Here is a 14,787-nt window from a genome sequence, read left to right as displayed (position 1 = left end):
GCCACCCAAGTGGATAGAGCCGTGAAGAAAGCCTATAGTGTGTTAGCATTTATTAACAGGGGATTGGGTTTAAGAGCCGTGAGGTTATGCTGCAACTGTACAAGACCTTGGTTAGACCACATTTGGAGTATTGTGTGCAGTTCTGGTCACCTCATTATAGGAAGGATGTGGAAGCATTGGAAAGGGTGCAAAGGGGATTTACCAGGATGCTGCCTGGATTGGAGGGTAGGTCTTATGAGGAAAGGTTGAGGGAGCTAGGGCTTTTCTCATTGGAGCGAAGGAGGATGAGAGGTGACTTAATTGAGGTGTATAAGATGATGAGAGGGATAGATAGAGTGACGTTCAGTGACTTTTTCCTCGGGTGGATGTAGCTGTTACAAGGGGGCATAACTATAAGGTTCATAGTGGAAGATATAGGAGAGAGGTCAGAGGTAGGTTCTTTACTCAGAGAGTGGTTGGGGCGTGGAACGCACTCCCAGCTATGGTAGTGGAGTCGGACACTTTAGGAACTTTCAAGTGGTTATTGGATAGGCATATGGAGTGCACTAGAATGATTTGATTTGATCTTAGTTTCAGACTAGTTCGGCACAACATCGTGGGCCGAAGGGCCTGTACTGTGCTGTACAGTTCTGTGTTCTATTGTCCTTGAGTGAGCCTACTATTTCTCTTGCTGCCCTCTTGCTCTAATATATGCATTAAAAGCCTTGGGATTCTCCTTGACCATGACCCCTTTTAGCCCTCCTAATTCCATGTTTTAGTTCTTTCCTACTTTCACTGAACTCCTCAAGGGCGTTGTCAGTTTTTAGATGCCTAGACCTATCGTATGCTTCCATTTTCCTTTTGACTAAGCTTACAATTTCCCTTGTCATCCATGGCTCCTGAATCCTGTCATTTCTATCCTTCATTTTTGCGGGGACATACCTGTCCTGCACTTCAATCAACTGGTCTTTAGAAGCCTCCCACATGTCAGACGTGGATTTGCTCTCAAATAGCCGCTCCCAGTCCATATTCCCCAGTTCCTGTCTAATTTGGTTGTAATTGACCCTCACCCAATTAAGCACCCTCACCCGCTGGCCACTCTTGTCCTTATGCATGACTACCTGAAATCTTATGGAATTATATCTTATATCTAAACCCAAAATGATCCTCCACTGAAACACCAATCACCTGGCCTGGCTCATTCCCCAATGCCAAGTCTAGTATGGCCCCCTCTCTGATTGGATTGTCAGCATACCGTCTCAAAACACTCTCCTGGACACATCTAACAAATTGTTTCCCATCCGAACCCCTGGCTGTAAGGGATCCCAGTCAACATGGGGGAAGTTAAAGTCACCTATCACAACTACCCTGTGTTTTTCACACCTTTTCAGGATCTGACTATACAACTGTTCCTCTGCCTCCTGCGTACCATTTCCAGTGCTCACTGATGGTGAAGAAGGTCCCCATTGCCAGAATGTATTCAGAAATTTTCCAACTGCTTGAAAGTAAATGTCAGTTTTCAAAGCCACTTGATAAATTCACCAAATCTCTTCTCCCAAAGCAAACCACAACTCCTCTGAAATTCCATCTTGTTCTCCCTGACCTGCCACCATAGCTTCAGCATTAGCCCAGCAGAACTTCCAGAGAATACGGTTGATTATGCCATTCCTCGGAGGGTTTCGCCCATCTTCTGTGAGGTGCAGGAGGAAACCGGAGAACCTGTGAGAACATTTCATGACTACCTGCTTCGTCCTGCCCCTGGACTGGATAAGGAGGGATAAACTTTCTCAAGGGCTGTGTTCATCCAGTAACCACTTTATATATCAAACTTTTCTTTCATTCGCACAAGTAACTAGGAGAAATTGTTTGCTGGCATTTTGCCTGCATAAATATTTTTCGAGGAAACAAGTTCCAATTTATAATGAGTAATTTGAGCAGACGTATGAGTGGAAAATGTAATGTGCCCATTTGGAAATTAAATTAATTCACAAATTACATGACCAGTTCACAGTAATTGGGTAATTTGTTCCCCAGTGGAGCATTCTGTCAGCAAACATTTTCTTCCCTGGTGTATTGTAAGCCATGTGCTTTTCAATATATTTAGCAAGCCTGTTGGTATGGCTCAGTCCGTGCTGATGCTGGGTTCCTGCCAGAATCACAGTCATTCTGCCACTGTTGTGGGTGTGCCTGACTTCCCCATGCCATATTATTGTCTCATAATTTTAATGTGTTGCGGCCCTATTTCCCTGATTAAGTAGTTCATTATTCAAAAAAAAAATACTGCCCCTCGAAAGTACTCTGAGGACAGCGACAGCATTCCCCTTTAAATTATCCTGCCACCTTGTTCTATCTAACATGCAATAAATAACATCTTGCATTTATATAGTCCCTTTAACATGGTAAAACATCCCACAGTGCTTCACAGGAGCAGTCGCGAACAAAATTCAATACCAAAAGACATTTTATGAGATAGAGCTGCGATCAGAAGTTTGATCAAAGGAATTGGTATTAAGAAAGGTCTTAAACGAGGTGTAAGAGGCGGAGTTGTTATGGAACAAATTCCAGAATTTGAAATCTAGACAGATGAATGTATAGCTGTTAATGGTGGAGGGGTGGAAATCTGGGATGTGTTAGAGGCCAGAATTGGAAGCATGCAGAGATCTCAGTGTTGTACGGCTGGAGGAGATTACAGAGATGGGGAAGGGCAAAGCCATGGAGAGGTGCGAGTACAAGGATAAGAGATTTAAATTTGAGGTATAGCCCGACCAGGAACTAATGCAGGTCAGGGAACACAAGGCTGATGGTTGAATGGGACTTGGTGGATATGGACTGCACAAAGGCAAAATGGGAGGCCAGCCCATAAAGTCTTGGAATAATGTTACCTCCTCATGTCAACATTCTGCACACTTAATTAGGTACTCTGGCTTTACACTGAACTTTGTGTGATACAGCACATAATTTCCCCCCCCCCCCTCCGATACACCAAATTCTGCAATTCTGGTCACTGCATTATAGGAAGGATGTGGAAGCATTGGAAAGGGTACAGAGGAGATTTACCAGAATGTTGCCTGGTATGGAGGGAAGATCTCATGAGGAAAGGCTGAGGGACTTGAGGCTGTTTTCGTTAGAGAGAAGAAGGTCAAGAGGTGACTTAATTGAGGCATACAAGATGATCAGAGGATTGGATAGGGTGGACAGTGAGAGCCTTTTTCCTCGGATGGTGATGTCTAGCACGAGGGGACATACCTTTAAATTGAGGGGAGATAGATATAAGACGGACGTCAGAGGTAGGTTCTTTACTCCGAGAGTAGTAAGGGTGTGGAATGCCCTGCCTGCAACAGTAGTGGACTCGCCAACACTAAGGGTATTCAAATGGTCATTGGATAGACATACGAACGATAAGGGGCCTGTACTGCGCTGTAATGTTCGATAAAGATCGCCACCATTGGGTCCGGCCTGACCTCCACCCCAACAATACTTATTGGAGCTAGTGGCAGTGAAGCTGTCACCAGGGCCCTCAGACTGGATCCCATACAGGACTCCTCTGCCATCTTGACCCACTCTTCTCCTCTTCCCCCCCCCCCCCCCCCAAAACACCGTTTCTCAGAATCTCCAGCTTCTTGCAACGCTAAAACATGTGCGCATGATTCGCCGGTCCCTGCCCACACTCTCGCACTCATCGGCCACCCCTTGAAAGAACCCACTCATCCTCGCCCGGGTCATATGTACCCTATGCGCCACCTTAAACTGGATCAAGCTCATCCTCGTGCAAGAGGACGTTGAATTCACCCTACGCATCACCTCGCACCCCAGTCCTTAGCCTATTCCCACCCCCCCCCCCCTTCTCCTCCTCCCATTTTGTCTTGATCCTCACCACTTGCACTCCTCGTGCTCCCCCAACTACCCACATATGTCCCCAATCCTACCCGCACTCTGGAGCAGCAGTTGCTCCAATAATGTGTACCCCAGCAACCTGGGAAACATCCTCCACTCTTTTTTTCAAAGTCTCTCACCTGTATGCACTTAAATTCACTCCCTTTCGGCAATTCAAACCTCTCCTGCAACTCATCCAGACCTGCAAACTGCCCTTCCAAATACAAGTCCCTCACCCTCACCAGTCCAGCATCCCGCCACTTCCCGTACATCCAACCCATCTCCCGGGCTTTAAACCTGTGGTTCCCACACAGTGGTGTCAACACCGACATCCCTCCAATTTAAAGTGTCTCCGCAGTTGATTCCACACTCTGACCGCAACTGCACCACTGGACTCCCCGTATACTTCCCTGGAGCTAGTGACAGTGAAGCTGTCACCAGGGCCTTCAGACTGGAACCCATACAGGACTCCTCCTCCATCTTGACCCACTCCGCCCCCCCGCCCCCACTCTGCACTGTATATTTTATAATTCTACGAATCTATGATTCATGGCACTACTTACGCCCTACTCAGGCACCCCTTGCCACTACCAGGCACTGCCTGAGCATCAAGCTGGCATTATGCAGGCAATGCCTGGGCATGACCCTTTCCCCACTGAGCACTACACTCAACTGAACTCTCCTGGGTAGGCTGTGCGCCAGGTGCACGCCTTTAGAGACCAGCCAGGCTTCACGTCGTTCTGTCATGATACCGCCATGGATCGACTTGGAGGGCGATGATTCCAGCATACGGGCCTGATAATGATATGTAAATTTGTTGTAGTTATGTTCCCAACATTGTACGTCACTGAACATTGGAGGACGGAGACAATTGTGTCATGCTTTTATGCCAAAGCAAAATGCTCCCATCGCCAAACCCGCCCAACGTAAATGGGAGTGAAAAATGGAGGCCAATGTTACCACTTATGGGAAGGACATAACCAGATGTCTTCAATATAATATTGTCATCAAGATATCCAATGGGGAATTCAGAAAGAGCGGAGAAAATGTGGAGTTTGCTACCAAAGGGAGTGGTTAAAGTGTATGCATTTATGAGGAAGCTAGACAAGCAATTCTTTTATGTATTTTATTTCAAACGTATATAAAAGGTTACAAAACATAAACAATTTGAGGAACAAACTCCCCAACACACAACTCTAAATTTTCCCCCTTTTCACTCCCGTCCTTTCCCCCCCGCCCCACACCTCGAAATCCTCCGCTGAACCACTTACTTCGTACTTAATCTTCTCCAACTGAAGAAAGTCTTATAAATCCCCCAGCCACGCCATTGGTGTTGCTGACTGCCACTTCAGCAGAAGTCTTCACCGGTAATCAGAGAGGCGAAGGCCACAACATCGGTCCTCCATCATCTCCAGCTTCTCCAATATCCCAAATATCGCTACCAGTGGTGAGCCCGGCTCAACCTCCTCCCCCACTATCCTCGTTAGCGCCGCGAACACTCCCACCCGAAATCTCTCCCAACATTTTGCAGCCCCAGAACATATGAACATGATTCGCTAGTCCTCGCCCACTTCTCACATTCATCTGTCACCTCCTGCAAGAACCAACTCATTCTTGCCCGAGTCATATGTACTCTGTGTACCACCTTGTACTGTATCAGGCTCAGCCTTGCACATAAGGAGGTTGCATTTACCCTTTGTAACCCCTCACTCCATACTCCCCAGTTTATCTCCCCTCCCAACTCCCCAGTTTATCTCCCCTCCCAACTCCCCTTCCAGTTCCCCTTAATCTTCACCACCTGCTCACCTCCTTGCTCTCCCAGACACCGGTATATGTCTCCGTTCCTGCTCCCCCCTTCTACATCTGGAAGCAGCAGTCATTCCAACAGGGTGGACTTCGGCAAACTGGGCAACTCTTTCCAAACCTTCCACCCAAAATCCCTTACCTGCAGGTACCTAAACTCACTTCCTCTCGGGAGTTCTACCCTCAGATGCTACCTATCCCCCCCCCCCACCCCGAACCCACCGTTTTCGCACAACGGCACCGCCTCCTCAGCTGGTTCCAGACCTTCATCATGTACTACACCACATGGCTCTCCGGGTGTTTCCTTGGCATCATTGGCAATGCAGCTGCCACCATATGACTCGGGCAGCACGGTAGCATAGTGGTTAGCGCAGTTGCTTCACAGCTCCAGGGTCCCAGGTTCGATTCCCGGCTTGGGTCACTGTCTGTGTGGAGTCTGCACATTCTCTCCGTGTGTGCGTGGGTTTCCTCCGGGTGCTCCGGTCTCCTCCCACAGTCCAAAGATGTGCGTGTTAGGTGGATTGGCCATGCTAAATTGCCCTTGGTGTCTAAAACATGTTAAGTGAGGGGTACTGGGTTATGGGGATAGGGTTGAGACGTGGGCTTCAGTAGGGTGCTCTTTGTAAGGGCCGGTGCAGACTCGATGGGCCGAAAGGCCTCCTTCTGCACTGTAAATTCTATGATTCTATGATTCATAGCCCTCTGGAATCTAGACAGGCATATGAGTGAGACGGGGATAAAGAGTTACGATGATATATTTAGATGAAGAAAGCTGGAGGAAGCTTGAGTAGAGCATAAACACTGGCATGGACCCAATGGCCTGTTTAATACTTTTATATCCTATGTCTCACCCTTATAAGGGCATTATATGTTTGGAAAATGATATGGGCCTAGTTTTCTCTCTGTCCTTGTTCAAAGGAAAACCATGTTCAATCCTTGAAAGTCACCATAAAATAATTTGAAATTTGCGTAAGAATTGCTGGACGCGGTGTTAGTGCCTTTGTAAAAATATGACTGGGACAGTGGTGACTTTCACTATTTCTGCACATTGTTTTGATTTCTTTATCAATATACATATGTTTTGATGTCTTGACATATGGCAAGAAGCAATATGCAGGGCGCGATCGAACAGCCTCGTTGCATCCGACTCAGTGAGGCCATTTACAACGCTGATCTCGCAAGACGTCATGATCGGGATCTCGCCCTCACTGGGCGGGATCCAGATTTATATATTCAAATGAGCAGTTAGGCTTACTTGAATATGTCTGCGCTGGAGCATCGCAAGACGAACGATCGAACGTCCACGCCTGGGATACCTCGCCATGGCGCCGTTTAGTACTGATTTCCACAAATGTGGACCAGGCGTAACAGCATTTGGGAGTTGTCTCCCAGGCGATCAGAGGTCCCTGGGTGATTGAGCTCTGGGCAGCATGGTATCATGGCACCTCCTAGCCCACCTTGGCACTGCAAGTCTGGCACTCTGGCAGTACCCCTGGCAACCTGCCAGGGTGTCCAGGTGACATTGGCTGCTCGGATGACAGTGCCAAGGTGCCTGTGTGCTAGTTTGCCCGTGCCAGGGATCGGAACCCGCGGGTGGGGTGAGTGGAACTCGAGGACCTCCTAATCATTGAGGTATTGGGCATCCAGAGGCCGCAATGGGGTCGAGAGATCAAGGCAGCATTTAACAATTGTGGGAGAGAATAAGGGGCACCTCAGCGCCTTGGACCGCCCATCCCCTCCTCCTGTCACTGCCGCATCACATGGGCAGTGGGCAGGACAGGGTGACACCACGCCACCTGGGACATCCGAGCAGTAGCCGGGCCACTCCAGGCCTGGTTGTCCCAGAAGGCCGCCACTTAAGGGAACACAGATCACAGGCAGGAACCTCAGCAGGCCGCCTCCCCTCCTGATGCAACACCTGGGAATCACCCTGGATCTCAAGTTCTGCATCTGGGAACCGGGGTGCCACTTGTCTCCCTGCCATCTTGTTGGCTGGGATGGTGTGCGTGGGGAGTGAAGTGTGTATGCGGCTGCAGCTTGTCAGCCGCCTGAGTGTCAATCCTGAACCTGGCAAATCCAGCACCGTTTCTCATTAGAATTGTTCATGTTGGCAGTGCCAGCCCCTTAACATTTGGTGAATTGGTCCAGGTGCGATGCCAGATTTGCTGTCGTAGAACTCCACTAATCCTGCCCGGCATCAACACTTAGTCTCAGGACCGGAGGTCCAAGGGAAGATGGAGATGAGAATTATTTTCCCTGAAGGTCATTAGTCTGTTAAATTATCTTCCCCAGTGAAGGCGGGGTCATTGAATACTTTTAAAACTAAATTAGATAGATTCTTGATCATCTCAATCCAGTGAAGGCATGTCCTACTCATAATTTCTGGAAGCTTCTGGAATTGTCTTTTATATTTTAAAATGGCCACTCAAATGAAGGTCACCAAGAGCCAGGTGACCTTCGCTTATTTAACAAAGACTATCCTAAACTTCTGGAAAGTTCGAATTAAATCACTCTGTGTGGGCCTTCCCCTGAAATGGACATGCCAAGTCTAATGTTTCCTGTGAGATTTACTTATCCTATTATCAGTGACTTACCCAAGACTTCAAATCAATGGATCTCTAGACTTCTCATTTCCAAGATCAATGCTTCACAAAGAGAGCTGCCGAGACCAGGCATCTACAAGTGTGGAAGACAACCATCCATCTCCTATTGTATATCAATGTCTTTTTAGCTTGAAGTGGACAGTGGCCATTGATCATGTTACTGAAATTGGACTCTGATACTGAAATCCTTTAATATACCAAGGCCGAAAAAAATCCTGAGGCAGTCTGCAAGCGAATATTGAAAGCAGAAAGCAGCAGCAAAAGTATGTGCCACCGTTGCCTTTTAAGAACTGGGAGGCTGTAAATTCTTTAAAAAGTCTCTTGGCTTGATTCCAAAATTCCAAGTCCATCTGTAAAGACATTTGACCACGGATGCGACCATCAATTCACTCGAGACGGGAGTAGAAGTAAACTGTGGCTTTAATCAACTTAGAACAGTGCCTGCCTGCGACTGATCCAATACTGAGAACCGCCTACAGGTCGTCTGCTCTTTATACCTCCCTTCAAGGGGAGGAGCCATGGGTGGAGCCCATACAGGCCCCAATATGTTCCCCTATGGATAATACCATACAATGTCCATACGATGTCCCAGAGGAGGAGCCCACAAGGGCAACAGCATAGCACAGATACAAATACAAAGGCAACAGCACAGATACAAATACAATGGTGGATTATTAGCATAATACATTCACCACATTCACCCGTTGTTAAAAAAATGAAGTCCGGCGGTGGTGACGGGTTCATACGTTCAGCCGGTCCGGCGCACTGATTGTGCGCTGTGATCGCCGAAGCTCTGGCGTTGTTGCTGGCCCGGGTGTCGAGCTCATCCATGCTGGCATCAGTAGCGAGGGCGACGGTGCGGGTACAGATGTGGACTCCGGGAGCGTCTCTTCTGGAGCTTCATTCCTGTGGATCGGTGAGGTCGGGATGGCAGGCGGGAGGGAGCACGGGAGCCATATAGGGGCGGGGGTGCTGGTCATGATAGGTTGGGTGGGCTATGGTGGAGGGGCGGTGGTGGAACCGGCGGGCGCCAGGTCCCGGAGGGAGACAGTATCCTGTCGGCCATCGGGGTGTTCGATATAAACGTACTCGGGGTTGGAGTGTAGGAGCTGGACCCTCTCTACCAGAGGATCGGACTTATGGCTCCTGACGTGTGCCTCAAAATCCGTGTAGGACTGGCCCCGGTGTCTTCAGCCAGGACGGAAGCGAGGTCCCTGAGGTGGATCTCCTAGGGAAAACAAATAAGCGGTCATGAGGGGTCTCGTTTGTGGCCGTGCAAAGTAGATACCTAATAGAGTGGAGCGCATCGGGGAGGACCTCCTGCCAGTGAGAAACTGGGAGATTCCTGAGCCGCAGGGTCAGCAGGACCATCTTCCAGACCGTCGCGTTCTCTCTCTCCACCTGCCCGTTTCCCCTGGGGTTATAACTGGTAGTCCTGCTCGAGGCGATGCCCTTACTGAGCAGGTACTGACACAGTTCGTCACTCATGAACGACGAGCCCCGGTCACTGTGGACATAATTGGGGAAATTAAGCAGGGTGAAGACACTATGTAGGGCTTTAATGACGGTGGACGTGGTCATGTCGGGGCAAGGGATTGCAAAGGGGAAGCAGGAGAATTCATCAATAATGTTGAGGAAATATGTATTGCGGTTATTGGAGAAGAGGGACCCTTTGAAATCGATGCTGAGGTGCTCAAAGGGCCAGGATGCCTTTACCAGGTGGGCCTTATCTGGTCAATAGAAGTGCGGTTTACACTCCACACAGATCTGGCAGTCCCTGGTCATAGCTCTGACCTCCTCGATGGAGTAGGGCAGGTTGCAGGCCGTGATATAGTGGATAAGCCGGGTGTCCCCGGGTGGCAGAGGTCATCATGGATAGCCTGTAGTCTGTCATCCTGCGCGCTGGCACATGTGCCCCGGGACAGGGCATCTGGGGGCTCATTGAGCTTCCGAGGACGATATACTATATCGTAATTATAGGTGGAGAGTTCGATCCTCCACCTCAAGAACTTATCGTTCTTGATTTTGCCCCGCTGCGTATTATCGAACATGAAGGCTACCGATCGTTGGTCGGTGACGAGGGTAAACCTCCTACCAGTGAGGTAGTGCCTCCAGTGCCGTACGGCTTCCACGATGGCTTGGGCCTCTTTTTCAACTGAGGAGTGCTGAGTTTCGGAGATGGAGAGGGTGCGTGAAAAAAACACTACCGGTCTGCCTGCTTGATTGAGGGTAGCGGCGAGAGCGACCTCTGATGCATCGCTCTCCACCTGGAAGGGGACGGACTCCGTGCGCATCGCGGCTTTGCCGATGTCCACTTTGATGCAGCTGAAGGCCTGGCGGGCCTCAGTCGCCAGTGGGAAGATGGTGGCCTTGATTAGTGGGAGGGCTTTGTCCGCATAGTTGGGGACCCACTGGGCATAATATGAAAAGAACCTGAGGCACCTCTTCAGGGCCTTGGGGCAGTGGGGGAGGGGGAGTTGCAGGAGGGGGCGCATACAGTCAGAGTCGGGTCCTAGAACCCGGTTTTCCATGACGTAGCCGAGGATGGCTAGTCTGGTTATGCGGAAAACGCATTTCTCCTTCTTGTACGTGAGGCTGAGGGTTTGGGCGGTTTGGAGAAATCTGTGGAGGTTGGCGTCGTGGTCCTGCTGATCATGGCCGCAGATGGTGACATTGTCTAAGTACGGAAATGTGGCCTGCGGCCTGTACCGGTCCACCATTCGGTCCATTGTTCTTTGGAACACAGAAACCCCGTTCGTGACGCCAACGGGGACCCGGAGGAAGTGGAAAAGGCGGCCGTCTGCCTCAAAATCCGTGTAGTGGCGGTCCTCCGGGCAGATTGGGAGCTGGTGGTATGCAGACTTCAGATCCACCGTGGAGAACACCCGGTAGTGTGCGATCTGGTTTATTATATCTGCATCCGGGGAAGGGGGTACGCATCGAGTTGCATGTACCGGTTTATGATTTGGCTGTAATCTACAACCACCCGGTTCTTTTCCCCGGTCTTGACGACCACCACCTGAACTCTCCAGGGGCTATTCCTGGCCTCAATGACTCCCTCCCGCAAGACTCGCTGGACCTCGGACCTGATAAAAGTCCTGTCCTGTATGCTATACCGCTGCTTCTGGTCGCGATTGGTTTGCAGTCGGCGGCGAGGTTTGAGAAGAGTGAGGGAGGGTCGACTTTTAGGGTCGCGAGGCTGCATATGGTGAGTGGGGGTAGGGGCCCCCCGAACTTCAGGGTTAGGCTCCTGAAGTTGCATTGGAAATCTAGTCCCAATAGGAGAGGAGCGCAGAGGTCTGGGAGCACATATAATTTAAAATTAGCGTACTCGGCACCCTGTATTGCTAGGGTTGCGGTAGTGCATCCTCGGATTTGCACCGAGTGCGACCCAGAGGCGAAGAAGATGGTTTGGTGCGCCGGGATAATTTTAAAACATTTTTTATTTTTTTATTCTCCTTTTTCACATTTTCTCCCACATTTACATCCATCAACAATAAACAATAATCAGCAAGATATGTCAGTCCCCAGAATAACGATCCCATCTACCCACCAACCCCCAAACCTTAACCCGCATGTTTACATAAACAAATGACAAAAAGGAATCAGGGATTACCCGTAGTCACCCTTAATGTTACACAGCTCCCCCCACCCCAGGTCTCCAGCTCCTCCCGTCCACTGCCTCTTGTAAAACTCCTCCTCCCAACCTCGGTTCCTTCTCCCCAACTTTCCACCCCGGCTAGACCACTCGGACCCTGTTCTGCCAGGCTCCGATGGCCGCAGCCCCTCCCCCCACCTCACTCCCGTTCACTGGCCGGCTTAAACCGGCCAGCGTGGAGGCCCCCGCCCGGGTCCCTTTCCCACTTGCCCGGCCCTAGGAAAGCCCAAAGATCCCCTTTTAGCACACAAACCCCGCATATTCACCTACACCCCAAAGAACCCTCATTTCGTGTGAAAGTCCCATCCCTTCCCTTGTCCAAATATATACCACATTGGCTCCTTTAGTCTCTACACCCGCGCGCAGTGATACAAAAAAGAAGAAAATACAGTCATGAGGTTACATCGACACATGGCCATTCCTCAATTTGTCAGTTCTGCCACAGTCCTTCTGCTTTCGCAAACTCCTCTGCTGCTTCCGCCGTTCCAAAATAAAAGTCCCTGAGCTTGTAAGTCACCCTCAGCTTCACTGGATATACAATGCCGCACCGCACCTTGCTAATGTACAGTGCCCTCTTCACCCGGTTGAAGGCAGCCCGCCTCCTTGCCAGCTCCACCGTAAAGTCCTGGTATACATGTATACCAGCTCCAGCCCACTGCACCACCCGCTTCTGCTTGGCCCAGCTCAGGACCTTCTCTTTCACACTGTACCTACGGAAGCACAGAGTCACTGCCCTTGGTGGCTCACTTGCCTTTGGTACAGGCCTCCACGACTGATGAGCCCGATCCAGTTCATATCGGGAGGGATCCTCCCCCTCCCCCAATAGTTTTGCCAGCATTGCGGCAAAATACTCAGTCAGCTTCGGTCCTTCAACTCCTTCGAACAGCCCCACAATCCTCAAATTCTGTCGCCTGGATCTGTTTTCCAGGTCTTCCATTTTTCCTCGCAGATCCTTGTTAGTATCCATCACCTTCCGCATCTCTTTCCCGAGGCAAGTTGATCACCGTGCTCCAATAACGTCTCCTCCCCTTGCTCTCGCACCTCCGCCACTGCGCTCGCCACCTCCGTCCTCACCGGGGAAACCGCCTCCTCCACCAGCACACTCAAAACCTCCCTCATCTCCTTCCTCACCGTCTCCATGCATTTCGCAATCTGCGCCAACTGCTTTTCAAATTCCGCAGCCATCACCTTAGTTATTTCTTCAGCCGTAAGCAGTGCGGCCTTCCCTGGTGCTCCAGCCTCCATTTTCCTTGGTGACCCCGCGATGACCTTTCCACTCCCCGACGGACCTTCAGCTGTTTTTTTTCCGGCCGTTTTCTTGCTCACCCTCGACATTTTTCTTTGTTCTTTTTTCCTCCTGTGTCTTCACTGTGCCTCCTCCGTGCCTTCTCCCTGCTTCTGCCGCCTCCGTGGACCCTGGGACCGGGCTTAAAGCCCCGAAAATGCCGTTGCCGAACAGGAGCCCTCCATTGTGCGGCCGCCTCCCGCCCGCCGTCAGCGGAAGTCTGCGCCGGGATAATTGGGAGCGAGCAGCGTTTTAACATGTCCGGGTGAATGAATGTGCTCCTGGAGTCAAAAAGGCAAGGCGTCTTGTGCCCGTTTACCCGGACGGTCATCATGGAGCTACGGAGGTGCTTTGGTCGCGATTGGTCCAAAGTGACCGCGCTGAGTTGCGGGTAACCGGCGTGGTCGGAGATGCCGGGGCGGTTCTGGCTGCCCTTGTTGATCGTACGCGTCGAGCGGCGTAGCAGATGGCGGCCAAGATGGCGGCCCCCGTTGGTCGAGTGTGGCGGGCAGTGAGGAAGATGGCGTCCCAGATGGCGACCCCCATGGATCACACGTGGCCGGCCGCGTGCGGGAGGATGGCCAAGTTGACTGCCCCCGTGAGTCGCACGTGCTGTGAGGGCTGGAAGATGGCTGCCCCCACAGATAGCACGAGCTGATGACGGGTCTACAGGGGGCGGAGTCGGCAGACACGCTGCCACACTGCGGGGTCTGCGGGCCTGTGAGTCTGAGGATTGGGCCTGTGAGTTAGAGTTCTTGGACCTGGCCAGGCAAACTTTGGCAAAATGTCCTTTTCCCCCGCAGCTGCTGCAGTGCGCGTTCCAGGCCGGGCAGTGCTGCCGGGGGTGTTGGGACTGGGCGCAGAAATAGCAGAGTAGCCCCCCATGGGGGCAGGCGGCCGCACGGCACAGGCCTGGGGTAGTCTTTGGTCGGGGGTCCACGAGGGGGTCACGTGGTCAGCCGGGAACGCATTAAGGCTCTGGAACGCTACTTCCAGAGAAGAGGCTAACTTTACCGTCTGATCCAGGTCCTGGGCTCCCTTTTCGAGTAGGCGCTGTCTCACGTAGTTGGACCGGACTCCCGCCACGTAGACGTCTCGGACGGCGAGTTCCATATGTTGAGTGGCCGTAATGGCCTGGTAGTTGCAGCTGCGTGCGAGGGCTTTGAGGTCGCGTAGGTAGTCTTCTAGCGATTCCCCGGGGCGCTGGCGGCGAGTGGTGAGGATGTGTCGCACGTAGACCTCGTTCACGGGGCGTACATAGAGGCGTTCGAGCATCGCGAGGGGGTCTGCAGTAGGATGAGGCCTCGTCGAGTTGAGCAGAGATTCGATGGCTCACCCGTGCGTGGAGGAGGCTCAGCTTCTGTTCGTCGGTGACGGAAGGCGTGGAGGAAGCTGCGAGATAGGCCTTGAAGCAGCGGAGCCAGTGCGAAAAGATTTATTTTGCCTCCGCGCCCTGCGGATCGAGTTCCAGTCAGTCAGGTTTGAGGGCCGATTACATAGTTGCGTTTTAAGTTGATTAAATTGATGCGACCGTCAATTCACTCGAGGCGGGAGTAGAAGTAAACTGCGGTTTTAATCAACTTAGA

The 14,787-nt window shown here is 51.1% G+C and overlaps 1 protein-coding gene across 3 annotated transcripts in view; it reads left to right on the top strand.

Annotated features, from left to right (window-relative positions):
* Nucleotides 1-14,787, top strand: part of rab36 (RAB36, member RAS oncogene family) — an 89,503-nt gene that overhangs the window by 62,403 nt on the left and 12,313 nt on the right. The window contains exon 10 of one of the 3 annotated variants that reach the window (XM_072498508.1): nucleotides 1,595-1,914. The exons of the other annotated variants lie outside the window; for them this stretch is intronic. Within the exon in view, the coding sequence (XP_072354609.1) occupies nucleotides 1,595-1,704 (110 nt within the window). The 3' untranslated portion in view covers nucleotides 1,705-1,914. Of the gene's footprint in view, nucleotides 1-1,594; nucleotides 1,915-14,787 lie in introns of those variants that run through there. 3 annotated transcript variants of the gene reach the window in all.

Source organism: Scyliorhinus torazame, chromosome 1, assembly GCF_047496885.1.
Source record: "Scyliorhinus torazame isolate Kashiwa2021f chromosome 1, sScyTor2.1, whole genome shotgun sequence".
Classification (NCBI taxonomy): domain Eukaryota; kingdom Metazoa; phylum Chordata; class Chondrichthyes; order Carcharhiniformes; family Scyliorhinidae; genus Scyliorhinus; species Scyliorhinus torazame.
The sequence above is the reverse complement of the archived record's forward strand: the minus strand, read 5'-3'. Positions and strand labels throughout refer to the sequence as shown.